Consider the following 20,105-nt stretch of genomic DNA (forward strand, 5'->3'; position numbering starts at 1 on the left):
AGTAATGTAAACTTTATGTATTGGCTGCAAGCCAGACTTATTATTGCGCATAACAGAAACAAGTGTAAAATAAACGCATTGCAAAATAAAATTCGCGACATTCGTGCGGAAATTATACAGTGTATATTGCGGAGAACTATATGGTGGCTAGTAGCCAATTATTAGCAACGAGGCTAAAAAGTACGAGCGAATACAAACTACACACAATAATAAAATAATAAAAAAACGAGAAATTACACAAGACATTTTAACGAAATTATGAAACGAACATTTTCCAACAATTAATTTTCAGTTCACTGTAGCATTTACAAGACTTGCTACTTTTTCTTCTTTTTTCCATCTCACACACTTCTCTCTTTTTCTCTCTCTCTTACATTCTTTTTTCAGTCTGACATTTGAACTCAATCTTCCACGCAGTGAACTTCGAACTTCGAACCCGTACCCCTCCGGCCTTCTCTCGGTTCTGCATATTGATTTCTCATTTACTTGACCTGTCAATCAATCTCAAACATCGGACGATTTTGCTGAAGCCGCCATCGACATAGACTGATAGTTCGGCTTCGGTACATATTTCTTGCTTGCCTGAAATGCAAATAATTTAATAAAGTATGTTCAACGATTAAACTATATAATGTAAGGGACACAATTAGCACATAATATTCAAACATCCGGATCGTGATTTAAACAATTAATAACGATTTTTGGAAATCGTGGAGATACGGTTTTATAATTCTTTAAATGTTCTTTGTTTACTAACAAATGGGACGAGAAAATAGTATGAAAAGGTGTCCCATCTTACACCACACTACTATACTAAACCGATTTTTAAGGAAGACTTCACCCACCATTCTCTGCTTCCGTTGTAGTTGTTGCAGCTTTGAATATTGTTCTTTTAACTTGCAATTCTTCTCTTCGTTCATTAGATGTTGTTGCTCCAATATATGACGTCGCTGATCTTCTGTCAACTCGCGTCCGACTGGTATCTCGCCTTGGAGGGTAATTTATTTTAGAACACTGATCGGCAGAGCTTTATGGCAGAATAACACTGTATGGGTTTAAGGCTCGCCGCTGCTGCTAATGTGGGCATATGTGTCCTTTGGCAAATGGCCACTTAAATAAGAAAACAAACTAGTTGGTATTTTACCATTGTAGTCTGGTTTCGCTTTTATAAGCAACCTCCTTTAACTTACTTGTAAACATCTGTGGCGTGATGGGACGCTGGTTCCAGTGGTGTGGCGTCACCGATCGTGACCTTTCAACCATCTGTGGCGTCTGGCGGCCATGATTGTGGTAATCCACATAAGCAGGGTGGCTGGTGCCATGGCTTCGTTCAAGCTGCTGATACCCATGAAACCGCGTGGCGTTTGAATACCTCGGTAGTGAGCCGGTCTGTGTTTGGCCACGATGCTCCGGGGAGAGATCCGAGCTCATATACCCGATGTCGGGGGAGATGACAGAATACTCGTGTGGTGGTGGGCCGGGAAGGTTAAGGTCTGCTGGGGGAGGGGGGAGGTGTAATGGATAGCTCGGTTGTTGATTAGGGTGGAATTGATGACCCATATGATCCATAGGGGGCGGAGGAGGGGGTAACGATTCAATGGAACTCGAATCCGAAGCTGGAAACAAAATGTGTTATAAGTGTGTGGCCGTCTTTAAAGATTATGTTTAAATAAGAGACGGATAGTGCCATTTAAGGCGAGATATATCTTATAATAAACTGTTTCTTATATCTTATAAAAAATGTTTCATCGTATGTCGTAACCCTTAACTTACTTGTGAGATTGCTACGTGGCGTGTGGTTCATGACGTCACGATTCTTGTACAGGTCCATTAAGTGGTTATGACGACGTTGGTCGATCAGTGAAAGATGGTTGGTTCGATTAAGTGCCTTCTCAGCCAACTCCAGTGCCTGCGTGAATGTTAAATGAATGAACGTAATATATTTATCCTTGCTAGGCGGGCGACTGTTCTGTTTCATACACCTCGTGCCAGCTTACGAGGTACCACGTATTTCGCTTTGTGGTGTTTTTTTTTTATGGGCCGACAATTTAAACAACCGATAAGGAACCACTGTGTATCATTAGCAAAGCATAATCAGGAATATCCTCAACGCTTCAAGTTGGAATGTGCAGCGAAAAGCGGTATATTGCATGTTAGGATCCCATCTTACCCCAACCTACCATAAGCTTATACGAAACGGCAGAAAAGACAACATGCATCAAGCTAGTACAGTTCGTGAGCAAAAAACATGCAAAGTATAATAACGACATGCGGTATATTTGGCAAATGGACTAAATCCCAGGTCCTAGACAAGGACCTCACCCATAAAGAATAGAATCAAATGCGGTATATATATTTATTCATGCCACAGCAAACCATGCATTGAGGTTTAGAGGCAAGTTGGTTATTTTCAACACGACTCGTTCGAGCGCATTTCAATTACCTTCTCGAATTTTTTCGAGTCGTATTCACTGTTGTACTTTCGCCTTCGTATCCAACTAACCTCAGCATCCTATGATCATGGCACACGAATTATAAAAGTGCTGCGGGCTTTGATTACGGTGGTGGGTATGATTATAAAGGGTGTGTGGAAACATAACGTGCTTATATATTCAGTGGCGCAGCCAGGGGCTTTATAGGATAGCGAACTCTCTTTTTTCGTAAAAAATGAAGAGTTTAAAACGCCACTTATATCCCTCTATTTTAAGTAGCTGCGCCGCTGTCCATATTGCTTGTAAAAGTAGCAATACATTGGGTATTAAACACAGTGGGACATTAATGTGTGACAGGACAGGTGTAGTTATGTGTTACACATAAAGTCTACAGAATTAACACTGATCATGATTTACAAAAAATACTCACATTTTAAAACAGCTTTACAATTTTCTAAGTCAAGATATATAGTACTGCGGGGTAAGATGGATATTATTAGCCAATACTATCCCAAGTTTTATATTCGTGTTTTAACAATTAACAACGCTCTTTTAGGGTTGTGGCTACGGTTATATAATCCTGTAAATATTCTTTGTTTATTAGGACGATATGATCCATCTTACCCCATCCTACTATATTGTACTGTCAGATTAATAAATCTACTACCAACCAAAGCTACGAATCAAATCCTAATGTTAAACTATAATATAACCTTACCCGAATGCTCTCCATTCTTCTTACAGGATCGACCCGAGTCCTCCGAACTTCCTCGAGCATTCTTCCTCGGCTCGCATTCGGATCTTCACCTCTTCGAGCCCCGAGTTGACTCGGTGTGTTCGGACGAATTGCCCCGAATGAAGTCGGAGTTTTACTGCGCGCTTCTTGAACTGTAGCCAACCTGGAAACAACTTCTATTTAGTTTTTGCATCGAATGTAATTTGTATGTAAACCGATTGTTATAACACATGTGTTCCGTTTCATACACTTCGTGCCCACTTAGGAGTTGTAAATTTGTGAGTATGTTTGATTTTTTGTTTAATGTAACGGTGACAACTTAGACAACCCATAAGGGGTCACTATAGGTTGAAGCAATTAAAAAAGCTAATAACCGAAGTTCAATTGCCATAAGAACTAGGTAAATTCGGTAAATACGTATTATTTTTATATTCTTTACTTTTTCAGAGTGAACAGTGTTGCAGTAAGTTGCCGACATCGTTTCAGCTGTTCATCCAACCGTGTCGGTTCCGCTTCAACGAACTTCTCTTCAGCGTAAATGACTTCCGTTTCCCCTGCTCCTACGGTTCGTATCTCTTCACATAGAGCAGGATATGAACCTGGAATACACCGGGTTAAAATGTGATTACCGCTCTGCTTTGGGATACACACAACAGTATACAGGATTCATAAACCTTTTTTCAAGGGGTTAGTTATACATATTTTATACTTATACCTTTAAAATCTGTAGCAAAGATACGGGAAAGATCGTCACTTATAATGCGCGGCTATTAAACTTAGGTGTTTATGCGTTAATTGTTATCAGGGGTGGGCTGCTATTGCTAAACCAAATTAATTATCTCTTTTCGCAAGCGGTTATAATAAGTGATAAATCCCCGTACTATGTGTATATTATAATGCGGTGTATTTTAAGTAAGACGCTGCTCTATATCGTCTCTTATTTATTTAAAGCTGTCAGGCATAATATAGGCTATGGAGACTTCGTGTTTCCTCTGGTATAAACAAGTATATTTTATTCCCGCGTTTCGTCTGCCATTGACAAAACATCGTTTGAATAAAAGTTTTTGTGCCAGAATATACGACAAATTCTGTATGTATATATACAATAATAATGCACAAAGATCTGCTGAGGTTGACTTTGTACTTCATCGAAACGATAGAACTTCACGTTACAAAGACGAACTTTCAACAACAGGTAGTAAACATGAAACCGTAGCCGGAATTTAAAAAGGAAAAAAAAACCGAGAGCGAGCGCACCAAATTGCATATTTTTTGAGTAACATAGCACTGTGGTGTAAGATGGAACGTTAGCAAATATCGTATTTTTAACAACTAAAAACACGCTTTTATAATTCTTGAATAATCTTTTTTTTCTACCGAATATGAAGATAAAAGAGCATGAAAACTTGGACCATCTTACCCCAACATACTATTGAAATAGTTTTAAAACAAGGTATAATAGCAACACATTTGAAGTAAACAACAACATAGGAACATTTGAGATAAAAAATCGACACTTTTATGTCGCTACTGTTAATTGTTCCGGATTCAGTAGACACGAAGCTCTTCTCGTAAACTCCCTGTGTATGGCTTCTTCCTCTTGCGTCATGACGTCATCAGAATCATCTACGTCATCATCATTTGCTTCGTGTACTTCTTGCAGTGAGGGAGTGTGTACATGTTTGTCTAAGGGCGAGTTAGGAAGTGTGTTTGTACTTTCAAATTTGAATGACGTTGTAGTTTGCGAGTTTGGATTGTTAGCTGGAGGTGGTGATACTGAAAGGGAAGATCTTCGGCGTTGTTTCCGCGCGTTCTTCGCCTGCCATTCTACGTATGCCAACTGAAACTGTTGCGCCAATGCACTTTTGAGCGCTTGTGCCTTTTCTTTCCTTTGGAACATAAGCGCACGACATAAGAGACCTTCTTTACCACGTGAAGTTAGCACGAACAAATGTGGCATTTCCGGTACAGTAACACAGTATGCTATTTCGTGAAGAGGTATCTTTTGTACAGGTGGAGTATGATCTTCTTCGTGCATGTTAGTTACACCGTTAAAGGTTCGACTTCGTGGTCTGTATAAACCATCCAAGTCGCCTTCCTCAATGTAACCGTTGTTATTGTTTGTCTCATATATGTATGAGCGTCGGATATTTCCAGATGATGGGCTGAGTAGATCACTTGCCGGTCTATCAAATATAGTGGTCGGTGAAATAGCCTGTGGTATTGATTCTTGGCTCGATCGAAACGGGAAAGCGGACAAGCTCTTTTTGTGAACTTTTGGGGATCCGGTGGGTGGCGTAAACCTCGCCCCTGATTTGAACTTTGGCTTAGCGATCGGGGATGAAGGTTTAAAGGTGATTTCTACTTCTTTGGTACTTAGACTGACAGCAACTTTTCGTAAAGATTTTGAGTCTGTATCTTTTGCAGCTTGTTTCGCATATTCATAACAATCATCTGGTTTCAAAGTGTACACAGTACGTTCGCCAAGGTACCTGTATAGTAAGAGGTATTAAATATTTACAACTTCAATTCACTACGGTAGAAAATGGAAACGGAATAAAATATTAATAACAAGAAAAACCCATCCCATTTTCACCTGCAATTAAACTCTGGGGTGCCATTCTCCTGATCAACGTCACCGGTCGCTGTGAATTTAAGGTTTGGTGAAGAATTGCTTGAAATTAAAGCGTCAGCAGATTTTTCCAATTTTCTTCTCAGACTTTTCGGTGTGTTTCGCAACCGTTGGAAGAACGACTGCTGTGGTTGCTCGTTATACGAAGTCGTCATTATATTAATATCAGCAGTTTGCCTTAACGTTTTCTGGTCAAAAATGCAAGTCAGCTTTTGTTGGTATATTCTCTACATTACACCCTGTCTGTTAGCCTTCCATATTCACTCTTCTTACTCAACGGCAGCTTACATGACCAATATAAGCCCGCGTTGCAGTAAAGCCGCTACCATTACACAGCAGATCAATAGGTAGTAATCAAACGCTTAATTAACAAAAGTATATGTCCGGATATGACCTTACAATATCTCTCATCCTCTACAAAGCAACTTTGCCTAGATCATAGAATGCTACTGGTTCGCTTAAACCTCTTAATATCAATAGGGCGAATACATAAACAGAATCCTCTCCTACAAGCACTCTGTATATTTGAAACACCACTTTAAGCTACTCTGGTAAATGAACGAAACAGTATAGTGTTAAAGTCCAACGCTAGCCAACCTACCTAGCTCAGCAACCTATATATGTACTAGCATGATGGAACGCACGATTCTGATACATTAGTAACTTGTAGTTGATTAGGTAAACTACGCAACAGCCTCAGGGTTAAAGATCTATCATATATAGTTAACGAGCATTGAAATTGCGAAAGTATTTGTTGGTACAGGGGTACGATTTTATTGCACTGTACTTATATGACAATGATAACACTACTTTGCAATGACGCAACTTAGTAAAACAAACTACCGGAGCCAAGTACCAGCTTATATAATACTTTCTCCTATTAATGCTGTCCGAGAGGATTTTGTGCCCTGTCTATATTTAGAGTACGCGCAGGCTATTTTGTGCCTACCAGAAATTTTAAATATTCTTTTGAAAATCATTAAAATACATTCATTCAAGAGCCCCAACGACATTCACAAGTACGACTACATAGCACTCGAAACTGAACGAAGCTAATCCAACCACGAATGGTAATGTACACATGAGTTACCTCTTACGGTTAACTACACACATGGGTTGTCTGGCTAATAATTAAAACGGCCCGATTACCTAATTTGGCGATATAGTAATCTACAGGTATAATACACCAGATTAAGATTTATCGTATATACTTCATATGGGCTGACATGTTTTTATTGAATGTTTTATGCCAATAAGTTAAAATTCTGCGTTCGTATTGAAGTAACCACAGACCCTACATTAAGTAAACACTAAACCATGATAGTGAAAGAGTCTGAAACCTTTAACTACCAGGACCTACTAGTCAAACAGTAACGCAAACAACCGTTAACTGGTCTTATTATTTCCACAATCCAATTGCAATTTCTACTCTATACATTGGCGTTTGGGTAACGGGTCAAATCTGACTTAAATCCTCTGGCCTTAACTAAAGGATCTCACCCATCTAAAATAGAATGCGCAAATACAATGCTGGATTAATGGGTCAACTCTGGCCTAAGATCCCAGGTCCTTGACCATGACAACACCATATAGAATGGCTATGATCTCTTTAGTCTGCCTTGCGATACCGTAAATCAAATCTCGGTTAATGTTAAACTTACTGAGTAGGCTACAACTATCAAGAGCCAAGCACGCATGGTACAACACATTGATAACTAACTTCAGCTCCACAAACTTCATTCTATATACATGTGCTGTAGCACTCTACCAAGAAATCCAAACCTTATTTTCAGATTATAGTTTTTTTCAAATTCTGCGCGCGCCTTTTTCACCGTGGAAGAATAATAAACTTTTTGCCTCCTAAGGCTATACGTGGTTTACTGACGCACTACGTTTATTGTGAACTCTATATTTCGAATTGCTTGAATCCTATCTACGCATACGCGTATAACATTTCTTGCAAATCTATAAATTTTAACGATTTTTGTTTTGCTTCTAACTCAATTCTCTTCACTGTTTTAATTAATCTGATCTTCCTCGCTGTATATTTGAAAATTTAAGTAAAATGTAGAAAACGTTATATTAACATAAACATCAAACGTACACTGATATGCATTAATGTAATCCATTCTTTAACCTACGTTTATCAGACCCCTTTCATCTCATCGTTTGCCTAATACAACACATCGCTTTACAATAGGAACAGATGTTCCTTGAATCACAGAATATATTTCAATACAACCACAACAGTAAGTCGGACAGCGCACCTTCAAGGGCCATCGTTCTGCTTAACTTAACGTGTACGTAACGCCTTCTTCTGCTGCCCATGTCCGTACATTCCATGGGCGAAACATAACTGACTCGTGACCATGACGTCATCATGGCTACTTTTTTTCGTTGACGATCTTAATAAAAACACTAAAGGGGAATTTTAAAATAGCTTAAGGCGATTTGTGTTTCTAAAAATAGCGAACACCGCAGTTTTATTTATGTTTTAGACTACTGTCGTAACACAGGTTGTGAAATCAAGATTCTGTAATTGCGAACAAGACACGAAATATGTGCGTAACGTGAAACCCTATTCACGATGGTGTTATTTACCACGTGTTTACGCTCAACGATTGTGAATTTTCAAATAAAAAATCCAGTGATCTACTACTATAGTACGTTGGGGTAAGATGGTAAATGTTTTCATTCACTTTTATTGTTCCATTGATAGTAAACAAAGGGTATTTGCAGAACTATAATGTTAATTTTAAAAACAAGATTACAGGAAATAGGATATTGCGTGCTAACAATGTTTCATCTTACCCCACGGTACTATATCCATCTTAGTTTACGATTAATTTGAAATAATCTGTTCATTTATGGTCGCCAATGAGTTATATTTCTTTGAAAGAAAGTTGCTCTGCGTATATTAGAATAATTCTACCAGTGAAATGGATTAGCAAATAAACAGACATTAGGAGAAATTGGTAAAAACCGGTTTTAATACCTTAGTAAAATTGGGTATTGGAAAAAAACTAAATACGAATTAAATTGTAGTGTGATTAATTTGACAGAAAACAGAAACGGGAAAACCTTTAAATTGTGTGGTCCAATAACAATTCCAGCCCAATGTTATTTCAGGCGGTTGTTAAACATGTTTGCGTACATCAGTGGAAATTAACTATGCAATATTTCGTCGTAAAAAGTAAACTATTTGTCTGGCCTTTTCACACACTGGGTACAAGAAATTCTTTGAACTAAAGCACTCCCGTTTTTAAGTCCACTAGGTGTATTACTAATGCGATATAGTGGGGTGGGGAAAGATGGGCTTTTCATACGATTTTTTCGTTCCACTTGGTAGTAAACAATTAACTTTCAAAGAATTATAAAACGGCATCCTCACGACTTCTATAGATCGTTGCTAATTGTTTAAAACACGATCAGGATATTTGGATATTACGTGACAAAGGTGTCCCATCTTCCCCTATTCTACATATTAAAGTCAGACGGAACATTGGTCCTTTTAGATCACAAAACAAACAATTGCCAGAGGATCTTTTTTACGCCTAAAACTGTGATTTAAACAAAATTGTATCTCGTAAACACTAATGCATGACACTTTACTAAACTGTTCTATTGCTACAATGTATTTCTCAGCTACAGTGTTCTTTATTTATATGGCTATTGCTTATACAATACTATACAGCTTTTTACACGTGTACGGTAATTTACAACGATTGCTGCAATAGTATTACTATATTAGGATTCCTAAGCTGCCAAACATATAACTGCATATTATTGCATGTATTGTTGACGTAAGCGAACTCACACAGGAGATAATATTACGTAATAATGGGTGACGAATACTATGCGCTATATAGCAACAGAAAACTTTTCTGTCGTCATAACAGCTACTGTAAGGAGCAATTAACACATCGCGTATGAATCAGAGTTTTAAACCAGGATTGATTACATACTAGTTCGTTGTAAACAAGATATTTCAGTTACAGCACCCGTACCACGCACATTATGCGATGATTCGAAAATAAAACATCGCAAAATTTCTTTCGGTTCTATTTTGCTCGTTGAGTCAAATAATGAAAAACTAGTAGCCAGTATAATGTACCAATCATCAAATAAAACATCGTAAAAATAGTCCAAACCATTAAAACATATGATTTAATTAATCGCTGCGTTGATGTATTAAACTAAACACACAATTCTTCCTAATTCGTATGTCTACTACGCATTAAACGCAATCGATAAAACCTTATTTTTGTCTCATGGGTACAATTTGTACAATTGCGATACGACCGTATTTCCGCCAATTAAAATAATAGTCTGTACTTTATCGATGTGTATTGGTCTTTTGTTAAGCGGAAAAGTGCTCCAATAGATTGGTGAATGCACATCAGATATATCAAATGGCTAATATATCTTTATATTAATTTAGTTAATGTACAACCCATGTAATTAGTTTAATCCCTGTTATTTTTTATTGATTTCATTTCAGCAGAAAAAACGTAACCTTTCGCCGGTTTTGAACCAAAATTATATCACACTTCTGTATTTGGTGCTTACTCTGTATCTTACACTGCACTTTTTTACTACTATTTATTTTTTTATTTAAAATATGTTTTGTAATTGACCTAACCACTTTCTGTACACCCTCTTGCAGCATGATTACATTTAAACTTTTTATTTTAAATATATTTCCGAAACCCCTTTTATATTTGTTGGGACAGTGCAATTTTTAACTTTTTTTAGAAACTGCTCCTTCAATTATTTTTTGAAAAACCTCGTAAACTAACCTTTCAGTTTTGCTACCGTCCTTCCAGCTTGACTTAGTTGCAAAACAAGAGCTTCGACTTCACGAGCGTTAACTCTGCACCTGTGAATAACACATCTGGTTATATGGGTTAAGTTACTTCGAAATGTTAATCAAAAACTGTTCAGTGCAACATACCAACGTTTTATAAGAAAAAATGAAACAATAAATCCTAAGATTAGTAATTCGTAAACCTTAAACCTAAACTAAAAGTTTCAAAGCGAAAGAGTTCTATTCTATATGGATGAGGTCCCACAGCGTGGCATGCTATGGGACCTGGAATTTTAGGCCACAGTTGGCAAAGGTGTTCCATCTTACCCCACAGTCCTATACTACAGTTTGCAAGCAACACGTACCTTCTTTCCACGACTTCATTCCTTAGTTCTTCTACGGCGGCTTCCACCTCCGACAGCATTCGTTCCGTGGTCGTAGCATCCTCGGAGTAAGCGTGTCTCTGCTGGTCAAGTCGGAATCTTCGTATACGCAACGGTCGGTGCTGGGCGCCTGCTGTGACAGCGATAAACTGAGCCAGTTCCCGGGATTTCTCGCTCACAATGTCGTTCACGTGTTCCATGTTTATCCTCTACAATGAAATGTAGGAATTAATGTTACATAACGTTATGCTGAGCAGCAGAAGTGACAGAATATTTATTGATAATGCAAGCAGTGAAAATGTAACATTTGAATGAATGAATGTAATTTATTTATCCTAGCGTGGCGGGGCAACGGCAGACGTTATAACACCGTTGTTCTGTTTTATACACCTCGTGCTCCTTTACGAATTATCACATACGTAAATTTGGTATTACTTTGGGGAATTTGCAGTGTAGCAGCGTCGGGCCTCGAACCCACAGTTTGTATTTGTCGTTTTACATTATCTCACCTGCTGTCGTTTCAGATCTGTCATTTGATCTCTCAGGTTATGAGCTGTTTCCCTCAACTTCAAGAGTTGTTGTCCCATCTCTGATGACGTCATCACTTGTTGGACGGTGTGTGACGTTTTAGGGAGATTCCCACCGACTGGTTTATTCTGGTATGGGGGTTCAGGCTTGTTGGTTTGAACACCGTCGGTCTGTAATAAAGAAAAATTAAAAACGGTGTTCAACGTATCTTTTTTCTTATTTATAAATTGTATTTTCTTGTTTTGGTAAGAACATAAAATGGAAAAGCTATATAAAACTATGAGGAGTTTTAAAACAAACATAACATTCCGTATTTTTCATTTCAAACGTTTTGGGTTAAAAATAAAACCATATTTAGTGATGTTAGAATTTATAATTAAAATGTCATGTCTCTAAAAATATGAGAGCCATTTGTGGTTTCACTTACACTGGTTATAATGGATTCAACCATGCCGGTTAAACTCGCTAGTTGGCGCTCCATAGCCATGACCTTCTTGTTCGTAACATCGGTTTCGGGTTGTGGCAAAACGTTCCCCGATGGTGGGACAGATAAAGGGAGAGAGGAAAATGGGACAGAACTTTGATTCTAAAATAATATGATTGTGTTAATAAAGTTACTTAGAAAACCAAAAAAATAAGTAAAAATTAAGGACTAAATAATGTTATGTGAAACTTGCTTACCTCAGGGCCCGCAGATTCAACGACTGGATGTTGATACTGTTCGTCCTGTGTCTTTAACGCATCTCTTAATTGACTTGGTGTAATTGAGCCAGAGGCGGGCGTCGTAGTTTCGCAGCATTCGTAGTAGGGGGGTGTGTCGGAGTTAAATGTTTCAGAACGAGATGGCGCTCGCTCTGTTTGGAAATATGAAGGCTCGTTTTCTACTTGTACCTCAGCTAACTTATGCGGGGCGGTTGGCACAGGGGTAGGACATGTCCGCTGTGTAATTGAAGGTGAGTTAGAGCTTGCATCTGCGGATTGTCGTCGGAGAGGATTCCATTCCTCCTTGTGTGGAGCCTCGTGCCCCTGCCTGGTTACTACTGGCACAGGTGATGCGCAAGATACCGAGAAATGTTCAGGTTGGTTTGGAATGTACCTTGCAGCACTGCTTGTTGTTTCCGCATTCCCACTTATGCTTTGTATAGCAGCGGCCACAGCTGATTGGTGCGATCGAGGAGAGTTGGTTTGGTATGCAAGAGGGGAGGGTTGGTATGGTGGTGGTTCATACCTGTGTGGTGTTGCGGGTCTTGCTCTGTAGCCCACCTGTTGGAAATCATTTCGAGCAGGCGGACCGTTAGAGGGCGGTCGCCACTGCTTTGGCTCATTCTCCGCACCCTCATGCGTGTCGACAGATAACGATTGTTCCATCGACCTATCGAACGATACATCAGCTACAGAAGCGTCAGGTTCTCGCAATCCGTTACTAAACGTACTGATCCCATTACCATCACAAACTGTTACGTCGTCTTGAAATGAAACCTTCTTTGTACGTATGGATGACGTCATAGACACGTTACTTGCGCCGGAGTCGGACAAAATCGAACTGGAAGAAGTGCTTTTGACCAAGTTGTTGTTTTTAAGCACTCCAGCCAGTATGGGGTGAGGAGCAGGTTTGTCCTTGTCGTCATCCGAGCTGGAAGTGGACATAACATCTGTGTTCGGCTCAGGTGTCTCCTTGTTGGTTGTAAGCAAGCTATTTAGAAGATCACTTTTCGGTATGGCAGGAGACTTGCTCATAATGGGTGAAGATCGAACCACTGGCGTGCTGACTTGAAGAGCCGGGGACGATGACCTAAACGAAGCCAAGGACTCGTTGAAAGATGGAGAATGAAGGTCGGATTTATTTACCGAAGGATCCGATGTCTTCGGTCGCTCCTCGCTTTGACTTCGTTTCGGAATATTTTGTGGGTTCTTGTTTCGGTTCGAAACCAATCTCCGAAGCCCGAACAATCCCTTCTTCGTTGACATCTTTGATTTTCCAGGGTCGGTGACGTCATCGGATGACGTAGAGGAGCTGCATGACGTCACTTGATCTGTGGTACAAGGGTTCGGTAGCATGGCAGAGTATTTGGTATCACTGGGTAATGAAATGGGTTGCCGCGGTTCTACAGGTTGAGCTACCTCCGGCACGTTGAGATCAGGTTTGGCTTCCAGGTTAGAAGCTGCAGCTATTTCAGTGTCGGGAACGGATGGAATATTTACAGGTTTCAGCTGGTGGCCTTTAAAGGACCTACCACCCCTGCAGTAACCTGCTGATCCACCGGTACCGTTTATTGTAGCTCTTCTTTCCGGTGAGGCTGACCGCTTTATATTTGAATAGACCGGCGCAGTTTCCGGCACCAATTGATTATTGTTTGGAGGGGACGTTCGTTTTGCACCGAACCGGTTCGCTGGCGTTGTATGTTGTTTCATGCCGAAAGGTTTTGGTTGGGGAAGGCGTTGAGCGCCATTTTTCGGTGACGTCATTGCGAATGACGTAGGCGGAAGTTTGGTGACGGTGGGCGGTGATTGGTGGAGTATGTTGGGAGTCTTTGGGCGTGGCACGTTCTCCTTAGTGTGGTGTTCGTCATCGGTTGGTTTTGTTGGATTCGGAGGGAGTTGGATCTTCGGCTTTGACCCTGGCGTTGGTATGGAGGAAAACTTCTTCTCAACAGATGGAGGGGAAAGCCTGGAAGTTGTAGGTTGCCTCAGGCCCCTATGCTGCGGTGGGGATGTGATTGTCTGTTGTTGGTGGTTTACTGGAGACTCATTGCCGCTTTTAACGTACGAGAAAGTTTTCTGTGGTATACTACCACCCCCAATCCCATTGCCTGATAATAGAGTCCCGTTAGGCGAATAATTGCCTTGATCTTGGGCTGCTTCTGTTTGTGCTACGACTGTTGGCTTTGCGGACCGCGGTGGGGGAGGCGGTTTCACTTTACCCTGAGTCTCCTCGCCACTTTGAACAGGTTTTATCTCGTTTGAACCGGTCACTGCTTGCTTTATTAAACTAGGTGCAGACTGGTATTGACGGATCAGGGATTTAACCGGTGCTTTTATCCCACTTTTGTTCAAGTTCTTTTGGTTGCGTTCTGCAATTTTTACATCATCAGTAACCCGTGGTTTTGATCGGTTGTTGCCCGGTATTGGCTTAACTGGTTTAGCAGCAGGCTTCGGGTGGTTGATTGTAGGCTTCTTGGTCCCAGGCAATGGAATACCTGAACCCCCGATCGGACGAGTTCGAATGAATGAACGATCCTTGATGCGACTGTGGAATAATAAAATCAGGAATTACATAAGTGAATATTATGTTGTATTCTATATGGGTTTTGTCCAACAAATTGTATAATAAAAGATACATATATATCGCCTATAAATGGCATCATCAGAATTATTCAAAGAGAATTACACAAATGAAAAGGGAAAGGGGGGGGAGTTAAAACATAAAGTTTAGACGCCAATTTGTACTTGCAGCATGCAGTATATACACAGTGTATGCTTTAATATACAAACCATAATATATAAATTATTTTTTTACCTCACGTTATCGATTTCATCGTAGTTTCCTGTCTTCCTGTTTTTTAATAAGATGGAGTGACGTTGTGGGTCAAGCATTGGCATCGTTAGCAATCCTGGGTATGCTTGTACGAAGAGAGCTCGTATTGTATCAAGGCTTGTCACTTCGTTCGGCAGTCTGGCAGTTCTACACTCTCCGCTATACTCCAAGTAAATGGTGCCTGTTAATTTGAGATACACAGCTTAAACAGGTGGTTTGTGTATTTACAGCAGTGGTCCCTATGAACCTGGTAATTGGTTAAATAATATTAAAGTTTTGTAACAAAACGATTGGTTTTGTTATTAGTAGATTGGAGTAAAGTGTATGGAAACAAGGTATATATATTTACAGAAAACGGAGTATTTTCCTACTTCACAGTATACTATATTACATTTCTGCAACAAGACGGTTGAATTTAAAAATATATCAGAGTTCATTACCACGTATCATAATACAGAGCAAAGTAGCGTACAAGGTGACTTATTGTAGGTAAACACATAATCTTACTCCGGCTGATAAAATACTCGGTTTGTTTGATGGTATGCTATAGCTTACACAGCCTTTTATCGCGTACATGAACTTTGCAAGCAGGTGCGCCTTCGCTTGCCAGCTGGTCGCACAGTGACGAAAATGCGGGCGTTTTTACGGCCGCAAAATATGTTAAACACCTTGTGTTTGTGCACCAAAAGGTTCTTAATTTTAGGCTAGTATAAATTAGACTAACGCAAAACAATGACAAAAATACCGAGTTAACCATGCTACAGAAGTACAGAACATAACAAATAACGGATGTTTAGAGACATTAACATTTCAGTAAAAAATAGCCAATTTTGCGTTCACGCACTACAACGTTAGAAAATGAAATTGAATCCTTGAGAGGTGAAGTGTGGGGAGGCCGCCGTCTTAAGATCAAAGCAACCAACCTTACCTTGCGTGAGGAAACATTAACCACTGCCAATAATGCAATTACTGCGCTTATATTGGGAGCCGGAAATGTTGCTTTTCAGCTTTAACCGCAGTTTGTTTAAACAGCCTCGGCATGGTAAATTAGTTTTTGGAGACTCAACCTTGTGAGACATAGTTTTATGATGTTTGAAGTATAATGTACATGGTTTTGTGGGAGTTTGAAATTTTGGCTTCGCGCAAATGACGCTTCGTGGAAAACATGACACATAGGGGAGTGTTTATGAAATCTCATAACTTTTATCTCGGCGTGTATAACGGTCAACAACTCGCCCACGCAAATTGGCTTGTCGTCTCTTTACAGCCGTTCAATGGCAGCAAAGCGTTCAAACATTCCAGGTAAAATTAGTTTCTGGATTTAATTAAGGCATGAAATGATTAATTGTCAATAATTAATAGCCATGACCACGCTGACAGTTTGCTTATAATAAATCGGCCAGGTTAGATAACATTGACCTAACTATATGACATTTAATATTAATCGCCGTGTGCGAAATATAACTAATGATAAAAGACAACAACTTTAGATTTAAAATCCCATGACCTGCAACGCTTTTATAAGACAAACATGGCAGCGAATATGCAAGATACGATTTTCATCCTAACCGTTTCAACTAAAACCATCTTTAGTAATGTCAGAAGTTAAACCACATTTTCAAAACTAAACATTCCGGTTTACTCTAACCATGTAATAATACGCTGTCAACTACTTGATAAAAATAAAGGGAATTCCACGTCAAATGTGCTTTTCTCGTACGGAGATGCAGCCGCAACTAAAGGGCTTATATATCGACTAGAATCGTTAAAAGCACTTGAATAGGCATCGGTTGCTTTCGTATTAAGTATCTTCTTACCCACGAGTCACCTGGCAGAAGTTTTTCTTTGGCGGAAGCTGATTCAATTACGCATATCTATCTAATGACGTCACGGGCTCAAGTGCTATGCGCTAAAAACGCGTTCAAGGCGTGTTTTAATTGAGATATCGTGACACGCAGTGGGAAATGATGTTTCTAATTATGAGGCGTAAATTTGGCGTGTGAAAGTTACTGCAAATGTATGTTTGTTACGAAACATCCGCGCATCCGTCGTAAACAATTCAAACCCGTTGAGCTGTAACGTTTTTCTGGCGCCTAGGGTGGCAATAGACATGAGTATTGCTACAAATACACGATCTCTATGTTTCCCTTTACAGTTCGGAGTGGAACTATCTCACAATCTGCAGACCTATGACGTACAGGATTCAGGTTCACCAAACATATAGAAGTCGAATGTTTGCACAATGACTTAAAAGTAGCGGAGTCTGGTTCTCAGCAGATTAATAGCACAAATGCGTCTTAAAAGTAATTGCGAATTTCGTGAATCTGGCCCTGATCTAGTGCTCATGAAATAGGATGATTTTCGTAACGAAATAACAGTCAGAGCCGTGCTACGAAAATACGTGTGCTACGAAATACGTAACTAACCGACAAAAAAGTCACGAAGAATTGAATAAATGCCATATTAATTACCCTTTTTATTATTTTATAGGCTGTGGTACAAGATTTGAATTCCATTTTTTAATGGGCCAAATCCGACCGACAACAGTGGTTCAGTTCGCCAGCGTTTGTACAAAACAGAGTACATATTATAGTTTATCCGCTTAGCACAAAACACTATGCGAGTACATCACATGTTTTTACATGGACTAAATATGCGCGTTGCTGTTAAACGGATATTCTCGTGTCCGGGTGCTGTTTGCTTAACAGAATCGGTTCCGGTAAATTGGACAAAGTTTACGGAACCGGGGACGTGCTCCACTGAAGCACAAATGAAACACCGATTAGGAATATTGCCCTAAACTTGCATTTTAACACATTTTGTCCTCAGTTGCTCTATGACCGTGACCACCTCTCCCATATTCCCCAATCACATTTTTTAATAATTAATAAAGCTCTTTTACAGAAATAAAATTATAAAATTTGGTAAATATTCATTGTTTTCCACCAAATGGGACCCTAAAAAAAAACTCTGAACCACCGTCTTACCCCAACATATTATAAACCTACACTAACTATTGTCACAATTTGCACTTTTCTTACTCAAATCGATCCTGAATGCAAGAAATAAAACATCAGCCAACATATGCAAACAAAGTTAGATTTGTGACAGCTCTGCCACGTCATAATAATCCTCTTAACTAATTGCTACAGTCCTGGATTAATCTTCACGAAATGAACAAACAACGGACAAATCTCCCACATAAATTTGCCGCGCATACAAGATTAAACTTCGGCGACAAGCTGTTTAAATAAGTCCTGACACTGACAAGTTACTATTATATATGGGTGAGGTCTTTGTCGGGGACTTGGGATTTATTCCACAGTCGGCCCATTGCCCCAACACCCATGCTACTTATGTATTTAGTTACTACACCAGCTAAATAACATGGCTGTCAGGTTAGCTAACACACTGTAGCTGATATTAAAGCAGTGAACAAATTACACGAATTCCCCGACTACTCTGCCAGATAAAACCAAATGCTTCTCTACCTAAACCTGATACTGCCAAAGATAATGACTTGAGTTCCATTCCTCGAAATACCTGTCCACACCTCACTTATCGTAGTGAGCACTTATTTCCTGACTAAAACTTTAACGAAGCCAGTTTTCGAGCCCAGCTTTCTTTCCAGTCGGCTCGAGGCGAATGCGAAGTCGTCGGCAACAGACAGTGAGTCTGGTTGCTGTTTTGTAAACTTTTACTTCAGTTCGATACGATGACATAGTTTTCTGGCGCCACGAATGCCAGTCGGTGCACGCTCACTATTACTTTCTGGGTACGGCCTGACTTGTCGGTTACATCCATTGCAGTAATAGCACCCAGTCTAAGTAGCTCCTTAATTTGATTAGCCGTATTTAGACGGACGTCAACCGGATTTTGTAGACAACATTTATTCCTCGTTACACGAAACAGACCTTTGCTGATGAAGTACGTTTGACAACCAAATACAAATCAGCGTCGATCAGTTATGGCAATGGTCGACAAGCTTTTTTCGTCAAATAGGCAAAACAATTTTAGCTGCATAATAAAACACAGGTTTTCTGATTAATTTCAATACAAACATGACAGTATATATGCATGACGGAATTTTCATCTCAAACTTTTCGGTTTAAAACTAAAACCACCTTCGCGCCTAAATTCAAGTCACGTCAGTTTTAAATATTTAGTCGTTGTGGCGTTTCTAACACAGGAAAACATCTGCACAACATACAATACACCTCATTAAACCATCCCAAAATAGCCCGTCTCGACACCATAACTCGACGTTAATTACACCTATATGTATACTCGTCATAGCTAAAGACTTTTTGTGGTCCCAACCCTTGACGCTTTTGCACGAAACGAGGTACCAGGTTTGTTATCAAAATAGTGGCTTCGTTGTCTCAAAGGTTTGCTGCCAATGAGTCAGATATTCGTATATCGACTTCAAGGGAGCCTTGACACTGGTAGCTTCCTGTTTACTCCATAGGTGATAGATAACAACGGTTTGCAGTCATAGTTGCCCGACCGTGAGCAATAAAATATACACTCGCAAATGACACTTGAGCACACACCGTGGTAGCTGTAAACACTACATTACTATGAGTGGATAATTTGCCTTCGAAGCCGCAATAGAACTGTTTACCAACCGGCTAAAAAAAGCCAAAAAACAGCGTCAGCGATTTCACGAAAATAGTCCAATTGTAATCTAAAAATCGATGATGGAGAATTTCTGTCACTTGTTTGGGGTTGGTTTCTATATAACCAAATAAGTCCATACATGTTTAACAATGCCTTGTTTTCCGTTCCTACCAATACCAAATACAGGTGAGACGTTTTATGAAATGCGGTTGTTTTTGCCGTACACAAGTCGCATTCACGACCCGAAGACGTCATATAACCGAACCCTAACTCGACCTGTCAATCAAATCCCAACCATTCCAACCGGGTTAGCGGTAAGCCGGGATTTCTTTGGTGAAAATAACAGAGTACATTCGTCGGCTTAGCGATATTACTAGAAGCTGTAATTTGCGGCGGGCTTGCACCTGTTTGGGGTATTTGTAGGGTTGTACA

At 39.7% G+C, this 20,105-nt stretch overlaps 4 protein-coding genes across 8 annotated transcripts in view; all 4 read right to left on the reverse strand.

The window, feature by feature from the left end:
* Positions 1 to 20,105, reverse strand: part of LOC149731705 (UDP-N-acetylhexosamine pyrophosphorylase-like) — a 145,015-nt gene that overhangs the window by 36,089 nt on the left and 88,821 nt on the right. The window lies entirely within an intron of this gene.
* Positions 1 to 20,105, reverse strand: part of LOC149731706 (palmitoyltransferase ZDHHC12-B-like) — a 137,509-nt gene that overhangs the window by 28,583 nt on the left and 88,821 nt on the right. The gene's annotated exons all lie outside the window — the stretch shown is intronic.
* LOC149731710 (uncharacterized) overlaps positions 3 to 20,105 on the reverse strand; it is a 41,717-nt gene continuing 21,614 nt past the window's right edge. For 4 of the 5 annotated variants that reach the window (XM_089884219.1, XM_089884221.1, XM_089884222.1 and 1 more), the window contains 13 exons: positions 15,036 to 15,234; positions 12,200 to 14,765; positions 11,946 to 12,104; positions 11,500 to 11,688; positions 10,973 to 11,199; positions 10,600 to 10,679; positions 3,608 to 3,767; positions 3,151 to 3,331; positions 2,444 to 2,512; positions 1,774 to 1,909; positions 1,191 to 1,616; positions 846 to 988; positions 3 to 582 (listed from right to left, as the gene is read on the reverse strand). In XM_089884219.1, the coding sequence (XP_089740345.1) occupies positions 505 to 582; positions 846 to 988; positions 1,191 to 1,616; positions 1,774 to 1,909; positions 2,444 to 2,512; positions 3,151 to 3,331; positions 3,608 to 3,767; positions 10,600 to 10,679; positions 10,973 to 11,199; positions 11,500 to 11,688; positions 11,946 to 12,104; positions 12,200 to 14,765; positions 15,036 to 15,234 (4,613 nt within the window). In that variant the 3' untranslated portion in view covers positions 3 to 504. The remainder of the gene's footprint in view (positions 583 to 845; positions 989 to 1,190; positions 1,617 to 1,773; positions 1,910 to 2,443; positions 2,513 to 3,150; positions 3,332 to 3,607; positions 3,768 to 10,599; positions 10,680 to 10,972; positions 11,200 to 11,499; positions 11,689 to 11,945; positions 12,105 to 12,199; positions 14,766 to 15,035; positions 15,235 to 20,105) is intronic. The other variant, XM_089884220.1, reaches the window with a different exon arrangement.
* LOC149731711 (uncharacterized) lies at positions 4,293 to 11,023 on the reverse strand. Its single transcript, XM_089884317.1, has 4 exons — positions 10,973 to 11,023; positions 10,600 to 10,679; positions 5,765 to 5,988; positions 4,293 to 5,660 (listed from the first exon to the last, which is right to left on the reverse strand). The coding sequence occupies exons 3-4, from the start codon at positions 5,953 to 5,955 to the stop codon at positions 4,688 to 4,690; spliced, it is 1,164 nt and encodes a 387-aa protein (XP_089740443.1). The 5' UTR covers positions 5,956 to 5,988; positions 10,600 to 10,679; positions 10,973 to 11,023; the 3' UTR covers positions 4,293 to 4,687.

The sequence above is a fragment of the Ciona robusta genome, chromosome 9 (genome assembly GCF_009617815.1).
Source record: "Ciona robusta chromosome 9, ASM961781v2".
Lineage (NCBI taxonomy): Eukaryota > Metazoa > Chordata > Ascidiacea > Phlebobranchia > Cionidae > Ciona > Ciona robusta.